General features: G+C 38.2%; 2 protein-coding genes across 3 annotated transcripts in view; one reads left to right on the top strand and one right to left on the bottom strand.

Annotated features, from left to right (window-relative positions):
• Anapc10 (anaphase promoting complex subunit 10) overlaps positions 1 to 3,495 on the bottom strand; it is a 36,758-nt gene extending 33,263 nt beyond the window's left edge. The window contains exons 1-2 of one of the 2 annotated variants that reach the window (XM_042701715.1): positions 3,391 to 3,495; positions 2,350 to 2,476 (exon numbers count right to left, since the gene is read on the bottom strand). In XM_042701715.1, coding sequence (XP_042557649.1) covers positions 2,350 to 2,464 — 115 coding nt within the window. In that variant the 5' untranslated portion in view covers positions 2,465 to 2,476; positions 3,391 to 3,495. The remainder of the gene's footprint in view (positions 1 to 2,349; positions 2,477 to 3,390) is intronic. The other variant, XM_042701716.1, reaches the window with a different exon arrangement.
• Positions 3,496 to 3,624: 129 nt separating this feature from the next.
• Positions 3,625 to 25,999, top strand: Abce1 (ATP binding cassette subfamily E member 1). Its single transcript, XM_042701667.1, has 18 exons — positions 3,625 to 3,743; positions 7,420 to 7,553; positions 8,110 to 8,195; positions 10,030 to 10,127; positions 11,143 to 11,260; positions 11,595 to 11,732; positions 12,075 to 12,144; positions 12,464 to 12,560; positions 12,886 to 12,975; positions 15,757 to 15,878; positions 17,862 to 18,083; positions 19,198 to 19,257; positions 19,350 to 19,408; positions 21,032 to 21,142; positions 21,237 to 21,379; positions 21,502 to 21,624; positions 23,432 to 23,543; positions 24,721 to 25,999. Exons 2-18 carry the CDS (start codon positions 7,451 to 7,453, stop codon positions 24,766 to 24,768), a joined length of 1,800 nt encoding a protein of 599 aa, XP_042557601.1. The 5' UTR covers positions 3,625 to 3,743; positions 7,420 to 7,450; the 3' UTR covers positions 24,769 to 25,999.
• Positions 26,000 to 26,844: the final 845 nt, after the last annotated feature.

Genomic DNA, 26,844 nt, shown 5'->3' with positions numbered 1-26,844 from the left:
CCCACGACCGGACCTCCAAAAAAAAAAAACCAAAAAAACAATCTACATTTACATTTCATTTTTTAATTAGTAATGTTTTCACTGTGGATCAAATAAAGAGGTTCATAAATGGTAAAAAGTCACTTCATCCACTTGTTCTCTGCACCAAATATCACCCATGTTAATTTCTTGCCTCATCTTTCAAAGACGCCACATGTACATTTGAAGAAGCACATGCATTTTCTTTCTCTCCTCTCTAGCACAAATGATGGCATACTACATATTTATGTATTTTAATGGACTTTTTTCCATTAGACATATCTGGGAGTTTATTCCATAATACTGAAATTACATTCTGTTTTATATATGTTAACCCATCTAATATTCATCAATTCATATACTATCTCAACATAAACAACCTCTACTTTTTTTTTTTTAGTCAGTTGTGGAGCCTGGACTTTGGGCCTGGGCACTGTCCCTCAGCTCTTCAGCTCAAGGCTAGTGCTCTACCACTTGAGCCACAGTGCCACTTCCAACTTTTTCTGCTTATGTGGTGTTGAGGAATGGAACCCAGGGCCTCATGCATGCAAGGCAAGCACTCTACCACAGAGCCACCTTCCCCGCCTAGATTTTTAAAGTCTATAATATATCTCTGTCTGGAAATATCAGTATTACATCACTAAACCTCTAATTGGCATGTAGTTCGTTTTCAATGTTTTGCTTTTATAAAAATGTTGTTTTACCTATAATAATAAATGCCTATTTACCTATAATCTTTAAGTCCATGTTCCTATTTCTGGAAGATGAATTCGTAGGTATAGAATTCAGTTACTATAATTTTTGATATTCTAATTTTCCTCCAAAATACTTGCTCACCAATAACATACAAGAACACATATCTGCATCCCAGTAGTAAAGCTGTTAATGTTCTGAAATTTATGCAACAGATTTTGAAAGGCTGAGTATGAAAAAAATCAAATCACTTCTTAATAACTTTTCACATTGGTTATAAGATACTTGAACTTTTTTCAATGGCTTTTTTTCCTATAAAATACAATATGAACTGTTTAAGAAATCATGCTATGCTCAAGTCTCTAGCTATCTAGTTTCACTTTGCCATTTCCCTAGATTCTGGTCTTACTGACTAGTTCTTGCGGTTCTTAAAATAAGCCATGTTTTTCTAAGCTGCAAACCTTTGCAAACATTGTGTATAGGAATAGCAGCAGGAAAAGAATGAACAAAATGAAGAAAATTTGAAGTAAAAATGGCTGGAAACTTTTCAAAATTGATGACATCAACCACAGATATAGAGACCACCAAGCAAGTTAAATAGCTAAATATTTACATCTAGACACATTATGACAAACTGCAGAAAATGAAAAAACAAAGAAAAAAATTTGAAGGAAAAAGCAACAGTACATAAATATGGCTACATGCTGTACAATTATGTTTATAATGAAATTCTTGGAAAGGTAAAACCATTTGTAAGACCCAAAACAGATGAGACTTGGTGAGGAACTTAGAGAAAGTAGAATAATGATTACAAGGAGCATGAGAATGCTTTTCTTTTACTTGCAGGACAGAGCAATGACCCCAGGACAACATATACACTACAAAATCATTCTACCACTGAACTACATCCCCAGCCCAATGAGGCAAGTTTCTGGAATAACAGAGAACACAGTACACACATGTCCTGCCCTGCCATGTTCTAGCAAAATTCTTGAAGTCCAGGAATAAAAGAGTCTTAGATGCTCTCAAAAAGAATAATTAGAAGAGACATAATGTGTGTGTGTGTGTGGGGGGGGGGGGGGGGGGGAGGGGGGTGGAATTGGTAATGAAATAGCCTTGACATGATTTTGAGAAAAATGAACTACACTGCTACCCAAATCAAAAATAAAGGAATTATTATGGGATACATATCACCAATACAAAATGCTGATCATTTAACAATTGAATCACAGCAGACATAATGGAGGATCAAGAAGAGACCTCATGCCGGGCGCTGGTGGCTCACGCCTGTAATCCTAGCAACTCAGGAGGCTGAGGTCTGAGGATCATGGTTCAAAGCCAGCCCGGGCAGGAGAGACCGTGAGACTCCTATCTCCAATAAACCACCAGAAAACCGGAAGTGGCGCTGTAGCTCAAGTGGTAGAGCGCTCGCTTTGAGCTGAAGAGCTGAGGGACAGTGCCCAGGCCCAGAGTTCAAGCCTCACGACCGACAAAAAAAAGACCTCATGAGATAAGTAATTAAGTCTTAGGGAGCTATTAGTGAAACAGTTGGTCAGATACATGCACTAACTGAAAATAAATGAAGTTATGTCAGTGTACAAGGAAACTGTATTAGCAGCAGGTTTGGTTTTGCTTTACCTGGTTTGCAAGATGAGAGTGACCAAACAGCTTGTGACCCAATTTCCCTTACTGTTCCAGTCCTTTCCAACTGCTTAGGATCAGCTCCAGGAGGAGTCTTGTTTGGTGTGGTCATTTTTTAATTGTTCTATGTAGAAAGAACACACACATTATGTCAGGATCTCAAAATCTTTCCCCAAAAGGTAAAAACAAAACTTTCAGAGAAACATAAATCACAAATATCCCCTTCATCATTCTTGTATTAATCTTAGTAAATTGACACGAACATGAAGAAATACTTATCCAGCAGCGAAGAGTGCATTAAACTGATTCAGTTGCGCAGTTACTACTGTTGAATATTATCACAAATACTAAACATAGCGGTGCACCGGTGGCTGACGCCTGTAACCCCAGCTACTCAGGAGGCTGAGGTCTGAGGACCGAGCTTCAAAGCCAGCCCGGATAGAAAGTCCATGACACTCTTACCTCCAATGAGCAACCAGCGCCCGGCTCCTCTGTACAACATCAACCATAAAAGCTGTGGCTTAAGTGGTACAGAGCTACAGTCTTGAGCGACTGGTAAAGCTAGTGGGTAGCGCAAGGGCCCTGCGTTCAAGTCTCACTACCGGCACAAAAATAACTACTACACGAGTCCATCCCCTTGACGCCTCCGGTTGGATCCCAAGGTGTTCCCAAGGCCGCCGCACAAATACTTACTACCCACGAAATACCGGCACGGGCAGCGTACCGTAGGCTTGCGGGAAGGTCCGAACGGCCTGGCCCCTCAAAACCCCTCTCTACGTGGGGCAGAAGTCAACCGCCGGACCTGGGACCGGATGCCACCAAGTACATATAAAACAAGGGGCGAGGGGAAGGAGGACTCGAGTTCACGGACCCCACAGACGGAGGGAGCGGAGGCCGCCGGGACCCCGGCCGGGGCCACAGTTGGCCCCGCTGGACGCGCGGCGAACCCGAATGACCGAGGCAGCGACGCCTGACGCTCCGAACGCTGAGGAGGCCGCGAATGGGAAGCGAAGAATGAGACCGAGGAGGAGAGCGCACCCGCTTACGTCGGCCCGTTCTCTGGGTCGAGGAAGAACCCACGGCTCACAGCTCAGGTTCTCGGCACCAGCGGAAGCGCGACACTCCCACTCGGCTGGCTGGGGACTGCCAGGCTTCCCCGATGACGTCGAAGTGTGGTCGCCGAGCAATGACGTCAACACACGCCGCTCACCTTACCTACCGCTAGAGCTCCGCCCCGCGCTCCGTCCGCGCAGGCGCGCTGCGCCCGTGTGGCTCGCGCGAGACGGCGGCTGGGCACCGCCATTTTGGCCGGTGGCTGTAAGAACACGCCGTGTGGTTGAGGGACGCGCCGGCCTTCCCCGTCCCCGCCGCGGGGGGATTGTTTACTCCAGGTACGTGGATGGCTGGGAACGGGGGTCGGCCCCTGGCTGAGGACCTGGTCCCGGAGCCCGTGGCTCGGCCGCTGGGGGTGGCGGCGGCGGCGCGTGGCAGCCGGCTCCGGCCGCACAGCTGGAAGCGCCGGGGCGCCTCGCGCGGGGCCGCTGCGGCCCGGCCCCCCCCGCGGCCCGGCCCCCCCCGCGGCCCGGCCGCCGCCGCAGCGGTGCTGGGAGCCATCACCCAGCCCGCGGGCGCGGGCGCCGGCGTCCCCGCTCCCCCCGGGGCACCCGCGGGCTTCCGACACGCTCGCGGTGGCCCCGCGGCCACGCACGCCGATCCGAGGACGGGCATTCCTGGCTTTTCTTCGGCCCTCGTGGTGACTGCGGGGTGAATCATAGCCTCTTGCCGCCATCAACACCCCAAGTCCGCCGCCAGACTTGACGGGGAACGGTGGACTAACGCCCTGCTGCTCTGGCGGAGCTTCGTCCGCCCCCCCGCCCCCGAGGCATTTCCCAGCGGAAGGGCCCCACGTCTGGGTTACATCTTAAACCCACCCCCCCACCCCCGAGATCAAGGATGATGCCTTGATCGGAAACAGCTTTAGATGTGCTTTGCAGGGCTTCATATTGCCACAGCTGGGTTCCCACATCCCATGTAGCACGTAAATGGCTTCTCTTTTCTGATGGTAAAATCGATGACTAAGGAGTAACAGTCAAAACAACTTGGTTTATCCTGTTTATTCTTTCTTCCACGAGACTGCTAACTAGGATCAGGGAATAAGGGATAGTGTTTTCCCTGTCACCCAAGTCTCTTTAACTGTGTTTAAACAAAGTTTGATCTGCTTAGTTTTCATTACAAACCTTGTCCTTCCGCACCTAAAAACTTGAGAACATTTACCAGTTGTTCAAGGGAAGGGACCCATTGAAGTCAGAGGTGTGCGTGTCTCCCACCTTGCTTGGGTACAGTAATCTACGGTAAGCATAAATTACAATGTTGGTGTAATACCAGACCTCATCGGGTAACAGCAATCTTATACGTTCTTTTATACTGCTTTATAAATATGATTTTAATCTTAGGCCATGAATGCTGTCCTTGTAGGAATCTATATTCATGTTTCTTGAATGATTGTCACTGTTGTGTAAATCAGCTAATTTGCCACCTCTGGTACAGTTGTATACTAAGGCAATCTTTTTTAAGACAGTTGAAAAATTAGATGAAACGTAATTCCCAGTTTAATAGTTACCTAAATTAACTTCTTGTCTTTTTCTTGCTGATTTTTATTTGTTGGTATTGTTTTGTTTTTGATAATGAAGGTTCTTTAGGGTTATAATTCAAGTCATTTAAATTTTAAATCTTCCAGATACCTAGATCAGTTTTTAAAGAATTGATTTTGTTTGTCAGCCTGACTCAGTTTATTATAGAACTGTTTGGTTCATTGTGGATGACTTTTTTCCCCCAGTTGATAATTTAGTGAATATTTGTATCACATTGGTAATGTGCAAGATCTGGAGTTAATGTAACTTATGAAAAAATTATTTACCATTTAAATCTGCTTTCTCAATTCAGCAGGTATGTTGGAGCTCCCAGTGTGTTAGGGACTGGGCAAGCCTCCTGAAGGAACACAAATCCTCTTGTATCATACAAATGGAGTACATTCTACTTGGGAAGAGAAAAAATTATGTAGAGTGCATGCATATATATATATATATATATATATATATATATATATACATATAAACACACCCATAAATCTATACACGTAAAGCATGAACATATGAAAAATGTATATAACTGGGGCTGGGAAGATGGCTCAGTGGTAGAGCGCTTGCCTTGCATGCATGAGGCCCTGGGTTTGATTCCTTAGCACCACATAAGCAAAAAGGAAAAAAGCCGGAAGTGGTGCTGTGGCTCCAGTGGTAGAGCGCCAGCCTTGAGCTGAAGAGCTGAGGGACAGCGCCCAGGCCCAGCGTTCAGGCCCCATGACCGGACCCAAAAACAAACAAAGAAAATATATATAACTATAGAAGTTTCCCTAAGGAATAGTTTTAAAAAGAAAAAGAAAAACTGAGCCATGTAATTATGAATAGCACCACCAGCAGTAGGAGCAAAAAGTGTCAAACCTTGAAAGGAGAACCTAATGTGTACTATACTAGGAACAACAAAGAGCAGATGGAGTTAAACAAGAGTCAGAATAGTTGGAGATCAAATCAGAAAGTTAACAGATGTTGACTGGTAACTTATGGTTAGTCTTAATGCTGGCTTTTACTTAGAAGGAAATAAATGACTAGCAGTAGCTAGTGAAGAGTGAGAGGAACCAAAAGTTTATTATTGCATTCTCATGTACTAGACAAGTAATCTTGAAGGGGTAGTGGTTGGAGAAAGTGCTATTCAAAATTGGAGTTAAGGAAGGATTGCAATTTTTGGAAGTAACAAGATCAATGAATATGAGGCTGTGGTAGAGTACATAAGGCTGGAAGAGAGTAATTAATGAACTGAGAGGGCAAGCTGCTAATATACTGATCATCTATGAGCACATTGGAATATCAAAATGTCAGGAGTAATAAAAGGATATTAGTAAACTACCAAATAAATGACTGAAGCAATTGGATGGTCTGAGAGGCATAACTTCAAGGAGGAAGGAAAGGTAATCATCTGAGGCAAAATAAAGAGAAAAGATTTGTCCTAGTCTGGCACTGGTGGCTCAAGCCTATAATACTAGCTACTCCAGATGCTGAGATCTGCAGATCATGGTTTAAAGCCATCTCAGACTGAAATGCTCGAGACACCTCTTTCTCTCCAATAAAACTACTCAGAAAAGGCCAGAGTGGCATTGTGGCTCAAGTGGTAGACCCCTAGCCTTGAGCGTAAAGAGGCTCAGGGAAAACACCCAGGCCCCAGAAATAGCTTTAAAAAAGAAAAAAAAATTGTCCTGTTCCATTGATGGCTTTGGAAAAAGACTTTGAGAGGTCACAGGAAAGTAGTCTATCAAAATAGATGAGAGTTGAGGATCACAGGAAAAGCAAATGGGAAGTGAGGTCTGTAAATTAATAGTCATTTGGCTTCAGATTGGCTCGTTGTATATGAGGGTAAATTGGCGTGGAAGGCACTTTGTAGTATTACTTAACCACCATTCTAATGAAATTAACATCTGCACCAGTGTCAGTATTACAGAAGAGTATTAAGTCTGCTTTGATCTGCATGCCATGACACTATTTATATCAAGACTTATAAAACTTTGAAATTGAGCACAGTCAAATTCTTGTTTTGCTGGTTCTCAACTATTCTTTATGGTAAATACCTGAAGTATCATACCATTTAATTTGTTAGATCTTTTTTTGTCACTGTTTAGAAAGTTTCCTGTGTATATATGTATTGTTTTAGATCTTTTTTTGTCACTGTTTAGAAAGTTTCCTGTGTATATATGTATTGCTAAATATATTCCTACGTGTTTTCTGTTGTTATTATTTTAAGTGACAAGGTTGTCTTTCCTACATCTTAAGATTATATTAAGTTTTGTTTCTCTATCCTTACTACATTATTTTAACTATTTTTTAAAAAAGCTCTTGTTTTTTACTAATCATAACATCTCCATATGAGGAATACTTACATCATCCATTGTAACTTTTATGGATTATTTTTCTGAAGTAATTGCATTGAATTTACCATAATCTTTAAATTTTTCTTTAATAGAAGAACTGGATATTCTTACTTTCTTGCAATTATGGCAGACAAATTAACAAGAATTGCTATTGTCAACCATGACAAATGTAAACCTAAGAAATGTCGACAGGAATGCAAAAAGAGTTGCCCTGTGGTTCGAATGGGTAAGTTATTCTGTGGATTATCTAAGGATAAAAGAAGGTTTGAAGCTAGGTGCTGGTGGCTCATACCTATAATCCTAGCTACTCAGCAAAATGAAATATGAGGATCGTGGTTTGAAGCAGCCCAGACAGAAAAACCTGTGAGACTCTTATCTCCTATTAGTGATCAGAAAAACTGAATTAGAACTGTGGCTCAAGTGGTGGAGATTTGACCACAAAAGCTCAGGAACAGTGCCCAGGCCCTGTGTTTTCAAGCATCAGGACCAGCAGAAAAAATGTGTGCATGTGTCTGTGTTTTAAGCTTTGTTGTGTTTTTACTAAACTATGTTCTTCCCCATTAGTAAGTTAAACAAAGCAATATTCATCTGCCTATAGCTATCAGGATTTTTATTTCTATAAACTCAAAAATTTAAGTCAGAAGTTTACCCCCACATAGCACAAATTAAGGCATTGTCTCAGATGTATTTTTGTTGTACTCTATTTTGTAGATCTATTCTGTGCAATGTTTAGAAAATCCTAAAAGATCAAGGGAAATTAAATTGTATCTTTTCTTTACCAGGAAAACTATGCATAGAGGTTACACCTCAGAGCAAAATAGCATGGATTTCTGAAACTCTATGTATTGGTTGTGGTATTTGTATTAAGGTGAGTGAAAATATTTCATTTAGGATCAAATATGTAATCCAAAAGTCAAATCTTAAAATTTTGAATACTTATTTTTAAAGTTAACAAAGTATAGGGCAGATGTGTTACATATATTTAGGAAAGTGGCATTTTTATGGCAATGCTGTTGCTTTTTTAATTCAGTAAGCCATGCTTTTAGGAATTTATTCTTGTCATAGTTATCTTTTAATATGCTTCAGCATGGCTTTGCCAAAATGTTTTAGATATGTATATATATATGTACATAAGCATGAATACCATATTTCATGTTTTTCATGTCTTTAAACTACTTTTAAGCAGAAATGAACACATAATCAAAATTTTAAAATTTAATTCTTAAGTGCCACTTCTGCTCTACCAAGGCATGCTTCTGCACATTTATCCCAATAAGGAAATTTTTAAAGAGCTTAGTTCATTTCTGATTCACTAAATATTTTGACTTATGACTGCTTAAATTTCCATCTTTAGTTCATAAGAAAAATAGAGGAAACATTGTATAAAATTCTTAATTTAGATATTTTTATTTGTAGGTAATATAAAAAGGAACTTCACCAGAGTATGGATACCATCCTATAAATTGTTCAAATAAACCATAGGTATATTCTACTTCAGTTTCTGAATCCTTGGTTAAGTATCCAGAAAAAATTACATGGATACCTGAGAGTATTTTCTTCCTTTGTTTTGAAAATAAACTGGAAATACTTCTTAAGTGAATATTTGCTAATCTATTATTACATATGCCTGCATATACCCTAAGTGCTGGCTTGAACTGTAGAGTGTCATCTGTGTGGTATTTTTTTTCTTACTATGAAAAAAATGATATTCCAAATATTTGGATATGCCTTTTTGTAACTAAACACATACTGATGTTGTGAATCCTATTTGAAGATAGGAAGGTAACATGAATAATTTCTGGGCATTAAGGTAATTCACCTTATTTATAAGCAGTGTGAGTATATTTTTTTCAATGTGGAATTAGAGAAGTTTAAAATCAGTTTATAGCCTGTAAGTGTTTTATGTACAATGATGAAAAAGAAATTGTAGCTATTTTAGTTCTTTATATTAGAAAGGGGAATATGGGGTTTAAGCTCACACTTCCCAAGTTGATGATCTACCTGAGCCACCTCAACCCTAGGAATATAAATTGTAGCAAAATTAATTACTGTTTTGGTTAGAAGGTGGTGAATATTAGAAGACAAAAGAGGTTTTGTTTCAGTTCTTTATTCTTACAGTTTATAAATAGATCAGTCTTTTGAGTTCAGTGGACATGTTCACTAACAAATCTAGAATACAAGATTATACTTTTTGGATGTGCCTATATCATTATTATTGTCTATACTTCTGAGATATTTCTCTACCTACAATACCACTTTAGTGACTTTGGTTCCGTGGACATTCGTCTGATGATTAAATGTTTTGGATATGATTTTCTATGAATGTTTTCTTTTCAAATATGAATTAACGTTGAAACTTGTAAGTCACACACGAAGGCATTGATCTTGGCCTCTACATAAACTCTAATTATTGGTAAGATGGAAACAAACCCATAACAATCTAGAATGTAAGAGATTTTACCTAAGGTAGGAAAGGAAGCATACCGGGACAGGAATAATTAAAGGAAGTAAAAAAGTACCTGCTACAGACATGAGTATTAAACTTATTTAAATCATTTAAACTCATTAAATGAGTTTACACTAAATGAGTATTTTATATCTCTTCATGAAACTCCCATGTTTGGAAGATTGCATATAAAAATCTTAATCCTTTTTAGTAATGTATGCTTCTAAAAATTAATACAGTATTCTTTACATAACAGAAATGCCCCTTTGGCGCTTTATCAATTGTCAATTTACCAAGCAACTTGGAAAAGGAAACAACACATCGATATTGTGCCAATGCCTTCAAACTTCACAGGTATGTTTTCCAGTCAGTGTCCTTCTATTCAGTATTAGGTCAAGTTAAATACACTTGGAATTTTCAGAGAAATGAAAAGAACAAATTAACATTGGCCATATACCAAAGGTAAATTGAATGTTAGGGCATCATGCAGAGTTACAGATATATGCTGTGTACATTTTATATGTGTGTATACTATCTGTGTATAGATATGTATATGCTAGTGATTCATTCTGTTCTTTTTAGTCCTGGTCTTTTAAACAACTATGAATGCCGTGTTTTAGTCCATTTTAATTACAACTTCTGGGTTTAGGAACTCAGTTTAAGCAGGTGGAAAGTTACAAGCTCTTTTCAGACTGAAAATCAATATTGTTCACAGAACCCTATGACCCTCTGCCCCCTCCTAAGTAGCTTTTAAGGCAATTTACCTTTGATTCTTTTTTTTAATCCATTAATCTTATGACCTACAAAGAATAGCATTCTGAATTTGGACATATTAAATCACAAAGTCCTTAGTTCTTTGAGGTTTTTATCTGCTGATTAGTAGTATTTTGAATCTGGGAATCTAGACTTTACTAATGAAAAGGTATTTTTCAACCTGCCAGCTTTAAGGGCCAACTGCATCAGAAAGAAAAAAAATGATATTTCTGGTTGATGTGGCACTTCTCTCCTTGTAAGTAAAAGGCAGGCTAGGAATTTTTTTAAATGTAAGTGTGAGGTTGCACCTGCTATGAAGTTTTTTACCAAAGCATTTTGTTGAGCATTAAAATGAACCTTAAATATAAAGAAGAAATGTTAATGTTTTAAATAAGAATTAGGTAAACAAAATTTGAAGTAATGGATGCATTTCTAACACTTAACAGTTTTATCGTGGCTGTTTATTTCCTAATAGGCAATAATATCTGGCATATTTTTTAGCTTATTAATGGATGTGTGTGATGTGCAAATGCATCATTTTATTGTTGGGTAGGTTGTTGTTGTTTTGCTATCTATATAAGTCTGAGTTGTGTTTTGTTTTTGTATATTTTAACAGGTTGCCAATCCCTCGTCCAGGTGAAGTTTTGGGATTAGTTGGAACTAACGGTATTGGAAAGTCTACTGCATTAAAGATTTTAGCAGGAAAGCAAAAGCCAAACCTTGGCAAATATGATGTATGTATTAACAGAAATTTTATGTTTTGGGATGCTTTTATTAGAGTATGAAGAAAGAAATACTGGGTTCTTATTTTGAAGATAAATTGTGACTTTAATTCTGAGGAACTATTAACAATGCTCTTTCATTTTTTAACTGAAATACTTTACTACCAGTTAATTGAAAATATTTTATTTCCTCAAATTTCCTTGAAATTAAATCTTTCCCCCACCTCTTCGTAAAATTAACTTGGAAGCCTCAAGTATTGTATATGTTTTGTTTTACATAGTACTCATCCTTGTTTTCGGTTGTAGTATTAATGTAAATTTAGGTCACTGTTATCTATATTTTTAGGATCCTCCTGACTGGCAGGAAATTCTGACTTACTTCCGTGGATCAGAATTACAAAATTACTTTACCAAGATTCTAGAAGATGATCTAAAAGCCATTATCAAACCTCAATATGTAGACCAGATTCCCAAAGCTGCTAAGGTCAGTTACTTGTTAAAAACAATGGATACAGGGCTGGGAACGTGGCTCAGTTGTAGAGTGCTTGCCTTGCATGCTTGAGGCCTTGGGTTCGATCACTCAGCACCACAAAAGCAGAAAAAGCTGGAAGTGGTACTTTGGCTCAAGTGGTAGAGTGCTAGCCTTGAGCTGAAGGGCTAAGGGACAGCGCCCAGGCCAAGAGTTCATGCCCCACGACCGGCAAAAAAATAAAAGAATTGGATACATTATAGAATTTATATCAAAGGACACTGACTAGTTTTGCTTTGTTCCTTTTACTACTAGTGAAGGAAAATAACAGCAGTTATATCTTATATATTATGACAGGGAACGGTAGGGTCTATTTTAGACCGAAAGGATGAAACAAAAACACAAGCAATTGTATGTCAACAGCTTGGTAAGTGCTTATTTTGTATGTGTTGTGTTTTCTGGGTTTTTTGTTTGTTTTCAAGATGTACAAAAAGGCATTTCAGTTCAACAAGTTAGATTATAAGTACGGTGTGTCTTGAACAATGTACATATGTTTTAATAGACTATACTTAGGAACCACAAAGCATACATCTTTGTATATACATTATAAGTGGGCAATTCCTATTGTTATATATTGTTGTTGTACACAACTTCTAAGTAAAACTCGGTGATGACATTCAGTCTACATTTTGCCAGAAGAGGTAAAGTGGAGTTTGAATGCAATGCCTCTTACTTGTTTTTTCTAGATTTAACGCACTTAAAAGAGCGAAATGTTGAAGATCTCTCAGGAGGAGAGTTGCAGAGATTTGCTTGTGCTGTTGTTTGCATACAGAAAGCTGATATGTAGGTTACTTTTCAAGTCTTATACATTGTAAGAGAAATGCTCTTTGAACTACTTGAGATAAAGAATTTTTTAAGTCAATTTATAAGTAACCCTTATCTGAGAGGTTCTCAAACTGTCTATCCATTTCCCTTTTTGTAATTGTTTTCTTCTACTTCTGAACAAAATGTAGAAAATTCTACCACTAAAGATAGCCTCTCTTCATTAGTATTTGAGGAGATCTTTGTTAACTCAGAAGCTATTGGTGCTACACTGCTTTAAAACACCACGTAAGACACAATTATATCAGATGTGTCTCAATGTAGTAATTGCTGTTTGTTTTCTTAGTTTCATGTTCGATGAGCCTTCTAGTTATCTAGATGTCAAGCAACGTTTAAAGGCTGCCATTACCATCCGATCACTAATAAATCCAGACAGGTAAGTATAGCTCTGGAGTATTTCTGTATTAAAATTTTCTTTTTTTCTTTTTTTTTTTTTAGATTTAGATGTTGTGAACATATATATGTTGTTCATCTCTGTTACTTAGAGCTATTACCAGAATTTATTTTTCTCTACACTGGGCTACTTGGGAAGCAGAGATCAGAGTGTGGCAGCCGAGCCCAGTCCAAGCATAAAGGAAAGCAATTTGTAGACAGCTGACTTTTATTTCCTTTTGCACATGTTTAGGCAGCTCATGAGAAAATAAGACATCATGTACTTTTAGTGAATAAATTTAAAACTAAACAAGACTTTCAGAAGAATTAGTGGGGGGGGAGATGTATGGAACAACCTCAGAATGAATGCAATAGTGAGAGAAAGTCATACCATAAAAGAGATGACAGTAGCTCTCTTTAGAGAGTTGTAATAGGGCAAGACAAATTAGATTCTCAGATACATAAGAATATGTTACATGTTTGTCCCATTTTCCGACATGAGCTGATCGTATAGATTAATCCATATATAGTGATACATTGGTGAAAAAGAGCCACAGGATTTTGGAGATGATTAGATAAACATCTCAGCAGGTAGAGAAGTAGAAAAAGGAAATACGATAGGGTTTTAGAGTTCAAATTGAACCTTACAAGGTTTCCTGATGTTAATAGTAGAGGGTAAATTGTTTACAATACAGATTTCTTACTATGCTATAGAATTGTGTTCCACATTCTCACAAAATAGTGGCAGACTGCAATCAAACTTTGGACTTCTGTCTTTATGAATATTTGTCAGGGATAGAAAGAGAAGGATTGACAAGTATCCTTTCACATATTTACAAAAGAGGTCCAAGAGTAAGAAACTATTTGCATAACAACAAAAGTATTAAAGTGGATAGCGTGTGAGATGGGCCTTGAATAAAACTTGAGTATAAATACACAGCTTAAGATCTTGGCAGGAAGTAGCCAGAGAGAATCCGCGCCCTATTTCAGGATTATTAAAAGGCTGGAATGTTAGGTCTGCTCCTGGATGGTGAGCGGACTCCACCCTCCTCGCAGCAAAGTCTCCACCCAGTATCTGCATTACCTAGGCAACTGGGACACCTGGAAGAGGTCACATCTGCATCTGCCGCGGTCACATCTGAATTTGATGTAGCCACACCTTTCTCCGCCCATGCCCTAGATAAGGCCTAGCCCAGGCCCAGATGCTCTCTCTGCTCTCTCTGCTCTTTTCTAGCTCTTTCCTTTTCTTCTCTTTCCCAGCTCTTCTCTTTTCTAGCTCTCTCTCTGCTCTCTTCTTGCTCTTTCTCAGCTCTTTCCTTCTCTTCTCTTTACCAGCTCCCTTATCTTTCTAGCTCTCTCTCTCTCTCTCTCTGCTCCCTGCTCTCTTCTTGCTCTTTCTCAGCTCTTTCCTTCTCTTCTCTTTACCAGCTCTTTTTCCCAGGCCTTTCCCCACCACGTAGAGGACCAAGATGGCCTGGTGCCAGCTGGAACAATGAATAAACCTACTCCTTACCTGAAAAAAAAAAAAAAAGATCTTGGCACGAGACTGTTTAGGAAGAAGAGTAGCCCATACAGCATATGAAACATGAAAAACAAGAGGGAAAAAAATCTAGTTATTGTAAGTTGGTAGAATACATCCTCAAGGCCCTCGGTTTGATACTCAGCACTGCTGGAGGGAAAGTTTAAAAAAGCTCGTATTCCCTATATATAAACAAAGTAATAGCTAAATTTAAGGAAAGTCTTGGAAGGCCATGTTTCTTGTGTAATTGAGATACACATCAGAGAACCTAGATATGTCAGGACTAGCAAAAGTTTTAAATAGGAGAGCCTGAACTAGAACTCAGGAGAGATGAAAAGGTTGAAACTGATATATTCAGAGTTAACAATATAATTAAGGAAGATAAGCCAGTCATTTTTTGTGGAAGTGACTGCTTTATTAAAGATTTGGACTCAGTATCGAAATAACTTCAACTGATTTGAAGTAGTAATAAAGTACTAGTTCCTTAAGTAGCTTTTGTGCTATCAGTACTTTATCACTTAACTCACACTAGCCTACCTGGTTCAAAAAGTGTTTTGGTACACACTGACCTGCTTCTGACCTTCACTAGGTCTCATGTGAAGAACATATTTTGCCATATTGTCTTTTGTTGCTGATACTATTTGATAGCTCCCATCTTGCCTTGTAAATTCAAGGTTCTTGGGTAAAGAATTCTGTTCTTTAGGCATCTCCTACTACAAGCTTGCACAAGGCAGGAAAATGAGAGGGCTAAATGCATACCTTGAGTAGCAGAAAATCCATCTGAATGCAGTGTAAATTGTTACACTTTGTAACATTTACATTTCATATGTAAATTTTTATGTTAGCTGGTAATTTAATTGATAAAAATGAATAAATACCATTAATGAGCCTTAAAATCTTTTCATTCTTTTTTTTTTCCCCTTGGTCATGGGGCTGAACTCGGCCTGGGCGCTGTCCCTCAGCTCTTCAGCTAACACCCTACCACTTGAGCCACAGCACCACTTCAGCCTTTTCTGCTTATTTGTTGCTGAGGAATCGAACCCAAGGCCTCATGCATGCGAGGCAAGCACTCTACCACTGAGCCACCTTTCCAGCTCCCCTTAAAGTCTTTCTTAGTATTAATGATTTCTTATACTTTTAAGTTTTTAAAAATAAAACTTCCTAAAATTTAGAATTGATGTAGTTGTTAAGAAATAGGTATATGAAAGATTTAGCTAATTATACATGTCATGTTAAATTTAAAAGTGACAGTCTTTTGATTTTCAGATACATCATTGTGGTGGAGCATGACCTCAGTGTGTTAGACTATCTCTCTGACTTCATCTGCTGTTTGTATGGTGTGCCAAGTGCTTATGGTGTTGTAACCATGCCTTTCAGTGTAAGAGAAGGTAACTGAAAAAACTATTTTAGCCATATGCTGTATTCTCCTTTATTCCAATGCTTAGAAAAAGTGTTCTCATGAAGTCATTTTATCTTGCTCTAATATTTATGCAAAGGAGTGATTTCTTGGAATTAATCTCTGGGGAAATTTAATATATTTAATAATACATTTTAAAGATGATATATATCAGTTGCTCTAGAAAAAGTATTTCCTTTTTTGAAGCATTTTCCATTGGGTGTGTGTAATAATTTCCCAGCCCGACACTGGTGGCTCATGTCTGTAATCCTACCTGCTCAGGAGGCTGAGATCTGAGGATAGCAGTTCAAAGCCAGCGAGTGCAATTCCAGAAAACTGGAAGTGGCGCTGTGGCTCAAGTGATAGAGCACTAGCCTTGAGCTGAAGAGTTGAGGGACACCGCCTAGGCCCAGAGTTCAAGCCCCTCAATCAACCGAATAAAACAAATTTCCCTGTTTTTGCTATGTTGTAAATATTGTATATTTTGGCTTCTATGGTATTTGTTATCTTGAAATTTGGCTTTGACAGACCAGCACTTTAACAAACTCTTAAAATGCATTCAGTGCTCATATTATTTTCACATTTCAAATTTATCTCCAATCTACCATAAATTCATGGCAGAAAAATGTCTAGGCCTGAGAAGATGGCTCAGTGGTAGAGTGCTTACCTAGCATGCTTGAAGCCCTGGGTTCGATTCCTCAGCCCCACAGAAGCAGAAAAAGCCAGAAGTGGTGCTGTGGATCAAGTGGTAGAGCACTAGCCTTGAGCTGAAGAGCTGAGGGACAGCGCTCAGGCCCTGAGTTCAGGCCCCACGACCAACCAAAAATAAGAAAAAAGTCTAGATGGTTTAAAAAGTATACTAAAGCTTATATTTACTTCCTCTTTTTCAGAAAAGTGGGACTTCCTGATTTCTTCCTTTGTTTTCTTGCCTGTGCAGATTAACAAAGAGTAGAAACTAGAGGCCAGTGAGGGCCCTGAAACAGATAGTATATTCCACACCTTGCATATCTTTGCTTTGCCTTTCTTTTTGTCCCTTGGCTGCTCCTGTCTTACTGCGTATTCCCTTAATTCATAGATTGAGCACTTAGACTAAATCACTATAATTTCTTCACTTTTAACTTTACATTAATAATTAAGGTAAAAATGTTAGTTTTGTTTGTTGTGTCAGCTGTTTTGAAGACACAAGCCCCCTACTGTAGTTCTGAATGCCAACATGAAAGAACATCTTTTCAAGACTTTCCAAACTAAAACTACTATCTTTTTCTTCACCGTTATATAGGAAACACTGAAAAACAGATCTTTCTTTATTTCTGAGTAAATTCGCTTTTTCTCTTCTGTATGCCTGCAATTGTTGATCTTACAAGTTTAGTAAGGAGGAAATTTTCACCTATAATGATATTTCACTGTTATTTATTATAATCTTTCAAAATAATCATGAATATATCTTTAAGCAAAAAAAGTTACCTCATTTTCTTGTGAAACTACAAAATGAATCTGAAAAAATACAGTGAAATTCATTGTTATCTTCTATATACAGTTGAATACTTAATAGTGTTTAAAAAATTACTCCCAAACTATTTTAGTGTTAAATAAGTTTGTGAAAATAACTGTATTCTTACATGGTATTCATTTAAGGAAAAATGAGTTCTTATGTAAGCAATATAGCAAAAATTACATTTGTGCTGGGGTTTTTTGCATAAAATTTGGTATAAACAAGTAGTAAGTAATCTTAAGTTACCTAATTAAGTGACTCATATGAGTGTGTGAGTTGAGGTTCTTTTAGGTATATACAGAGATGTATGTAAACTTCTTAAACTTAATATTAAGCTTACATTGCTTAAACATAAAAAAACCATACATAGATCTGAAGATTATCAAAAAGTCCATAGAAATTTAAAATCTGTATCTAGATTGTTCCCAGGAACTAGTCTTTAAGTTATCTTTGCTAACATCATGGCAATTTTCTTCTCAACAGGTATAAACATTTTTCTGGATGGCTATGTTCCAACAGAAAACTTGAGGTTTCGAGATGCATCACTTGTTTTCAAAGTGGCTGAGACAGCCAATGAAGAAGAAGTTAAGAAGATGTGTATGTATAAATATCCAGGGATGAAGAAAAAGATGGGAGAATTTGAGCTAGCAATTGTGGCTGGAGAGTTCACGGATTCTGAAATCATGGTGATGCTGGGGGAAAATGGTAAGTTTTGATCACATAACATTGGTTCTGTTCCTCCAGTTATTTCACCTATTCCGTGGTAAACACTGACTAAGTTAGAGGTTAGCCTATGTGTTTACAAGGTACTTCTATTGTACACATATATTTGGAACCTACTCTGTCTGTAAACACAATACCAACTTTTTTTCTTGGAGCTGGTCCTAGGGCTTAAACTCAGCACCTGGGTAATATCCCTGAGGTTTTGTGCTCATAGTTAACACTCTACCACTTGAGCTATAGCTTCACTTTAGACATTTTGATAGTTAATTGGAGATAAGACTGCCTTGGTCTTACCCTGGCCGGGCTGGCTTCAAACATGATCGTCCTGAGTTAGTAGGGCTACAGGTAGAATGAACACTGGTGCTCAGCAATACCAACACTTTTCATACTGTGGTCATAACTAAACTGTAATGTGAATTGGACTGCTATATATCAGGTGTTGCTTTATGATTTAAAAAAAATTGTATTATAATTGTTCAGCTTACAAAACTGAAAGGAAACTTTTACACATGATTTGCTATACTGAATCAGAATTTTAAATGTGCAGTTTAGCTATTATATGTGAATAAATGTTAATAGTGTGCATGCAACAAAATAAGATTGTACTACTCTAATAAATTGTGAAGTTTGATAATGCAGCTAAGTAAAACTATCATAAGGCAAACTATAAACTTTGTTCTTACTGTCAAATGGTCATGATAAGATTGGACAAGACCAGGCTATGCTGATTCCTACCTACTTGGGAGGCTCAGATTTGGAGGAGCTTGGTTCAAAGAAAACCGCATGCCGCAGAAAAGCGCAAGACTCTTAACCAACAAAGTATGCTGGAATGTGGCTCATGGTAGAGTTGCAGATGCAAGCAAGAAAACTGAGCTGATATGAAGCTCTGTTTTCAAGCCTTGGTACAGTCCCTATCCCCACACACACACCCCCAAAGAAATCAAACAAAAGCCTTATTCCTCCTAATAAGTTTGATACAGAGATTTAGTTTTCTATAAAATCTTGAGAATTTCTTAGTTTCAGTTACATACAAGTGGAACATCATGCTTTACTTTGGATATGAAACATCTTTCTGATCAGTTTGTTTTGTTTCCAGGTACTGGTAAGACGACATTTATCAGAATGCTTGCTGGAAGACTTAAACCTGATGAAGGAGGTACTGTCATCCTTTTATTCTGTTCCACAGACTGGAACTTTAAAATAAACTCTGGGCAATTTTGTGTCTTACGGACCTGTATTGTATTGTAGGAGAAGTGCCGGTTCTCAATGTCAGTTACAAGCCACAGAAGATTAGTCCCAAATCAACTGTAAGTTGTTGATTTATTTAGTTATGTATTATATGTATGTGTGTATATACACCCACACACATTAAGGACTGAAGTGCACCTAAATTCATTCTCCCACCAATTTACTGTATTATACTCTTCCAAATAAAAATTTTTACAGTCTCAGGCTGGCTTAGAATTCACTGTGTAGCCCAAGTTGGTCTTGTTGACTTCCTCATTTGCTAGAATTATAGGCACCACCACTTCCTCCTTGGAGAATACTTTTAAAATATTTGTCATCTTTTTCCAGAGTGAATCCTTAAATACCAAATATGAGGATCCTCCCCTCCAAAAAAGAAATACAGATAGACAATAAGCACAATGATGAGAATCATTAGTTATTAGGGAAATACACATCAAAACCAATGAGATAGTACTTCATACCCCACTATGATGATGAAACTCCAAGACAGTAACAAGTGTTGATGACATGAAGAACCTGGAACCTTACGTTTCTGGAAATGTGAAATGCTGTAGAGCACCTTTGAAAACAAACTGGCCATTCTGCAGAATAGAAGTTCTGCTCATAGCTATACATTCCAAAACAATGAGCACATAACTTGACAAAACTTGACACCAATTGTCCATCAGCTGTCATAGATCCATAGAATGTAAAGTTTTTCAGCCATAAAGAAATAAATACTGATAAGTAGCAGTGTGGATAAAACATGAAATTGTCCTCCTAAAATTAACTTCCTTTGATTTCTGTAGGTGTTTTAATGAGCGCGCGCGCGCGTGTGTGTGTGTGTGTGTGTGTGTGTGTGTGTGTGTGTGTGTGTGTGTGTGTGTTCAATACCTCAACAATAACTACATTATATTTACTTGGAATGGTTTATCTTGCAATAAGTTATCTTTTAAGTTCTCCCTTCCTTCCAAACAGCAGATTCCCATGTGAGCATCAAGCAGAAGCTAATGATTCATTTCCCAAAAACTGTACATAATGCCCAATTTTTCCCTAGGTTCCTGGAAACAAGGTTGTTAATATGTGAATTTTGCACTATGAATCTTTGTACTAGATAGAGGAAGGGAAATTCTTCTTGCGGGGTGAGAAACAGTATTGGTATTTGAACTCAGAATCTTGAGCTTAATCAGTTGGTGCTCTGCCACTTGTATCACGCCCCCAAACTGTTCTTTCACGGCTTACTTTAGACAAAGTCTAGCAAGTTTTTTGCTTGGGCTGGCCCAATATGAGATCCTTCAAATCTCAGCCTCTTGAGGAGCTAGTATTACAGGCATGAGCCATTCCTGCAAACATTGTGTGACTTTTGAAAGGATGTCTGGCTTGAAGCTCAGGCTGTCCTGCAACTTGCTATGTACCTCATAGTGTATACCTAGTGCTCAAGCTATGAACACAAACCACCGTACCTGGCATTGCTTATTAAATATTTTATAGTTTTAGAATTATTGCTACCTTTTTCCTTGCTAGACGTAATAGAACAATCTCAAAACACGCCATAAATGATGGGTAAGCATTAAAAGTCAAATTGGTGTCTGTTAGCTACATATTGAGAGTTTTTTGTTCTATATTCTAGCTTTAGTAATAAGGTTCATTAGTAGAGAGTATTCTGCTGACTATCATTTAAATACTTTTTCCATGAAAACCAGGGAAGTGTTCGCCAGTTACTACATGAAAAGATAAGAGACGCATACACTCACCCACAATTTGTGACTGACGTGATGAAGCCCCTGCAGATTGAAAACATCATTGATCAGGAGGTACGCTGGCAGAATTCATTTTCATTATTTCTTCTATCTCAGCATTTTAGAATTTGGTTATTTTTAAGTGTTTTTGACAAATGTCTTGAATTAGGTGCAGACCTTATCTGGTGGTGAACTGCAGCGAGTAGCTTTAGCTCTTTGTTTGGGCAAACCTGCTGATGTTTATTTGATTGATGAACCATCTGCGTATTTGGACTCTGAGCAGAGATTGATGGCAGCTCGGGTTGTCAAACGGTAAATATCTTGCTCATAATTGCCTTACCTTAGGGTGCATAAAGGGGCATACATTTGTTTTCAATATAACATTCGAATGTCTTGTGATGCGAGGAATAGAGATTGTCAAACTTGTGTTCTAGCTTCATTCTCCATGCGAAGAAGACAGCCTTTGTTGTGGAGCACGACTTCATCATGGCCACCTATCTAGCAGATCGGGTCATCGTGTTTGATGGTGTGCCATCTAAGAACACAGTGGCAAACAGGTAAAACTGTTACTGCACTTTAATTTACAGTCCACTAGTAAACATAGTCATGAGCAGTGTATATATGTATCTTTTTAATTTAATGACCCAACCAGAAACTTACTATCTTAGTTTGTGTCTCCCAAGATTAGCGATTGACCCAGTGGCACATTGTAGAAGAGTTTTCACTATGAAATAGAATTGTTAGGCCACCCCTCTTTTTTTCAGCTTTTGTCAAATCTGGTTTTCAAAAAAAAGATTTCCCATTTTGTAAATCATCCCTTACAAATTCAGTTTTGGTACATATCAGAAAAGAGATCCAGGCAGGTAATACTCAAGTGGTTGAGCTCACAGTAGATCCCAAGTACCCCATACTAATGTACTACAGGTAAAATGAGTGGTTTTGCCATCCCCTCCTCTCTGTTAACCAGCTGGAGGAGCGCTTGCACAGAACCCTAACGTGAATCAGTTCATGAGGAATTTCATTACCACTGCGCCAGACGTGTATTAGTTGATCCTGACAAAATTATTGATCTTTGACGCATAAGATGGCAGTTTCAAGTGTGGTGGCCAACACCTGGAGTCTTATCCTCCAGTGAGCCTAAGGTCCCGGGAGAGTCATAGTTCAAGGCCAGCCTAGGTGGCAAAAAAATAATGTTTGCAAGACCAACACAGTCAATAGCTGGGCTTAGGGCACATGGCCGTCATTCATGTGAGGCTGAGATCAGGAAGATTGTAGTTCTAGACCAGCATGGGTAAAAAATTCACCAAACTCCATCTTAACAGAAGGTGGACATGGCACACACCTACCATCCTGCCTATGGCAGGAAGCATAACAGGAGGATCCAGGCAAAAAGCTAGATAGAGCAATAATAACCAGCGCCAAGAAAGGCAGGAGGAGGTAGTAGACTTTGTGCCTAACAAGCTTGAAGACTTGAGTTCAAACCCTAGTATACCACCCCTCAAAAAAAGAAAAGCATTTTCATGTTGCAGCATAATGTTTTCTGGTATTAGGGAGGAATGGAAGTCGCTATTTGAATATTCTCCCAAAAAGTACTGTTTCCCAGAATATTTTTGTTTTCAACTTCAACTTTCATATTATTGAGAATTAGTGTTTTTTAAAGAAGAAATTTCTTATATATAAAATTTGCTTACCCATAGAATCTGTGTGTATGTGGAATAGTACTTAAAATGGTCCACCTCCGTAATAAGTTGGTGTAATGACTAGATTGAAGCAAAGCACACTGGCTCACTGACTTGTAATCCAAGCTACTTGAGAGGCAGAGATCAGAAGGATCATGATTCAAAACCAGCCGAGGCAATAAGTTCACAAGATCCATCTCTAACAAAGGCTGCATATGGTGGCACATGTCTGTCAACCCATCTACATAGGAAGCTTAAATAAGAAAAGGGTACAGGCTGTCCCAGATACAAGCTAGATACTGTTCAAAAACTGACTAAAGGCTGGAGTATGGTTCTGGTACTATTTCCTCCCCTGTAAATCTCAACATAGCTTTTTTTAAATTCCTTCTCCACTAAGTGTCAGTTTGAGATTATGAAAATATCCTTCCTGTAGTGATCTTTGTTTTTGAAAGTACTGCTTATAGGGCTAGATGTGTGTCTTAGAGGAAATGGGCTTTGAGAACTGCCAAAAATAAATACTTCAGTTGTTTCTTAGTATATTATACAGGTTAGGTTTATTTTCCATAAAAATATCACCCCTGACAAGCTAATACATCATGATTAGGATTAGAGACAGCAATGTTAGTAGTTTTCATTGCAAGAGATTAAAATTTTATCAAGTTTGATTTTTATTTTCTCCTCTCAGTCCTCAAACACTTTTGGCTGGTATGAACAAGTTTTTATCTCAGCTGGAAATTACCTTCAGAAGAGACCCAAACAACTATAGACCACGAATAAATAAACTAAATTCAATTAAGGTATGTGGGAAAACTGTCTTAAAGTCACAGGTAACTTCTGCCAGTGTAAATTGTGATACCCAGGATTCAAGGGCTTTTGTCACATTTGTCACTGATGGCATCCTTCAGGCCCTCAGGACAGCAGCACCTGCTGGGATGTTTTTTGTTTGTGCATGGACTCGGGCCCAGCTCCTGTCTCTGAATTGCGTCTGTTGAACCATGTGAATTGACATGAAAGCTATACGAATTCACAATTAAAACACAATTTAAGCTGGACACTGGTGGCTCATACCTGTAATCCTAGCTACTCAGGAGGCTGAGATCTGAGGATCACGGTTTGAAGTCAGCCCAGGCAGGAAAGTCCTTGAGACTTATCTCCAGTAAACAATCAGAAAACCAGAAGTGGCGCTATGGCTCAAGTAGTACTAGCCTCAAGCTGAAGAGCTGAGAGGGACAGCACCCAGGCCCAGAGTTCAAGTTCAATTCCAACAACAACAAAAATAGTGTGAGGGACTTTTTTTACATAGTTTTAAGAAAATTATTTTTTTTCTAGACATGATTAAATCCTTCAATGAGCATAAAACTTTAAACAGGTAAACCAGGTTAATCAGTATTGATTTTTTTTTCTGTCTGTAGAACTAAAATATTTTCTCTTGCAATTGTTTGTCAGCGAAATGTGGCATTGTTTAGATGCCAAAAGTCAACTGTCATACTGAAATTTAAGAATGTGTTATGTATTTCTCTACTACAGCATTTGTTTTATTGGTAGTCCTCACATTGCTTCTATACCATGAGGGCTTAGACAGCCTTTAGCAAAGTTCTCTTGCACATAAATGTATTGAGCACCTAACACAATTCTAGGTCCCTTCACCTACTCTTCATAGCCAGCATAAAGAAATGACAAGTCCTATCATAAAATTGGAGCATAATGAGAGGCATAATGAGAAAAAAGATTAAGAATTCTTTTTTATGTATCTAAGCATCTTAGGACTTGCTTGAATTACTAGTATTAGGGGTAAAATATTCTAGTTAATAAGAGCAGTGATCTTGCTTTTGAATAGTGAGCCCTAGAGTAGAGGCATAGATGAGGCTGCAGACATTGTTACAGACAGGAGTGATTTCTTGGATGAAATTCTACCTCTGCATGTAAGAGGCATGCTGTTACTGATTTTTGCTGCTTCTCTATTTTATCTTTCAGGATGTAGAACAGAAGAAGAGTGGAAACTACTTTTTCTTGGATGATTAAACTGAATCTGAGAATATCGATAAGCCATTTATTAAAAGAACATTTTCTGGGATTTTTGTTGTATAAAACTTTAATCAGGTTTTATGGCCCCACATACTCTGGAGCTTTGAAGTATGATTTACCTAACATCAAAAGCCAGTTAGACTGTAAATTGTACACAGAAAATGGCTCTTTTCTGTTCTTAATGATAAGGCCCTTTTGTGTGTAATACGCTAAAATGAAGACTATACAAATTACCTCCAGGTTTTCATGATATATGGCAATATTTTCAGTAGGTGTATTATATTTGTGTACCACACACTGACTGGTGTTGCCACATTTAAAAAATCTTGAAAAAGATTTCTATTCTTACCTGGTTGCCAAGTACACCAGTATAATGGAACCTGCCCTATTTTCAAAGCTGGTCAAAGACTACACTGGTAACATTTGATAAATAAACATCACAATTATATTTGTTATTTGTATGCAGTCTTTGCACTACGCTATCAGTGTGTGATTTCCCAGGAAGATTGTCTACTACAAGTAACACCATTATTAGAAAATGGTATTTGTTACCAACTTATACATTGCTTTCAATGTTTTTTGGTGCTTTCAAACATCTTCATGAGAAAATATTTCAGCACCTCCTCCACTGGGTAGGGGGAACCCTAACTTTTCAGTTTTTGCATTCTGTAAGATTCTATAATTATTTTCAGTCATTTTTTTAAAACATGTATATAATCACTGATCAAGATGTAGGAGAAATTATTTCTAAAGAATATTTGTTTCCCTTAAAATTATAGACTAACAGTCCCCTAAGCTGGTGCCTATTATCTGTATTTTTAGACTAGTTATCTGAGGGACAGCCAAGGACTGTAAACCACCTGCCCTGTAGCAACATTAATACAGGAAAGCAATGCAAAGTACCCTTTTTGTGTACCAAACATACTCATTTCTAAATTTGCATACAGAAGACATTAAACCTTACTAATGCACTGAATTGCAATTAACCTATGAATGAGCAAGAGGGTTTACCTTACTATATAAGTTTAATGGTCCAGGCAAAGTAGAAAAATTGGAGATTTGACAAGATTTTTAGATCTTAAACCTTGATCATGCAAACAAGGGATAGAAAGTTTGGTTTATCTTGACCCAGTAGAACGAAAAATAAAGTTATGTGAGTAATCTACAAATGTTTGTTGTGAAAATGCATATATACAGAAGTATATGGAATAAAATATGATCTCCCTTATTCCTACCCTCTCAGATTACCAGTATTTATTTCATCCTTTGTTCTAGTGCACATACCTAGGTGTAAGTAGTTTGTTTTGTACATAATAAGGTTACACTGAGGTAATTCCTATTTTTAAGGACAAGTTAAATTATTTCAGATATTGAATAGTTTCACTGCTTAAAGTCACACTTCTATTCCATAAAGTCACAGGTCTATTGATGACAGGATGTTTTAACCATAAGGAAAATTTATACATGTTGCAGTAAAGACATGTTGACCAGATACATTCATATATTCCTGGATAAGCTGGGAATGTAGCTTAGTGGTAGTGAGCTTGCCTAGCATACATGAAGCCCTGGGTTCAATTTCTTAGTACTGTAGAAACAATAAAAGCCAAAAGTGGCGCTGTGGCTGAAGTGGTAGAGTGCTAGCTTTGAGCAAAAGTGGTTCAAGGACAGCCCAGGCAGGCCCTGAGTTCAAGCCCCAGGAATGGCCACAAAAAAAAAAGTGATGTAGAACCATCTTGAAACTTGCCAGGGATACAGATGCTACTTCTGAAACCAAACACTGCATACCTGCCAGTAGTCACTTAACATATTCTTGTGAATTGTTGTCAAGTACCTGTTTCTCCACTTGCCTTAAGTTTGTGATACCGTCAGTTGAATGGGAGGATTGGTAAACGTTGGAAGCCCATAGGATCTACCTAAAAAGCTCTACATGTATACGTAGCATCTGCATATACATAGCATCTGCAGTTCCTCTTACAACACTCAGCCTAAACTAAGTGTCTGGTATAGGCCTTTCATAAGAGCCTGTACATTAAGATGGCACAGGGCTATAGAGGAAAACCCATTATCAACTTG

Source organism: Dipodomys spectabilis, unplaced genomic scaffold (genome assembly GCF_019054845.1).
Source record: "Dipodomys spectabilis isolate Male_0828 unplaced genomic scaffold, ASM1905484v1 ptg000297l, whole genome shotgun sequence".
Taxonomy (NCBI): domain Eukaryota; kingdom Metazoa; phylum Chordata; class Mammalia; order Rodentia; family Heteromyidae; genus Dipodomys; species Dipodomys spectabilis.
Note: the sequence above shows the minus strand (reverse complement) of the source record. Positions and strands in the feature narration are given on the sequence as shown.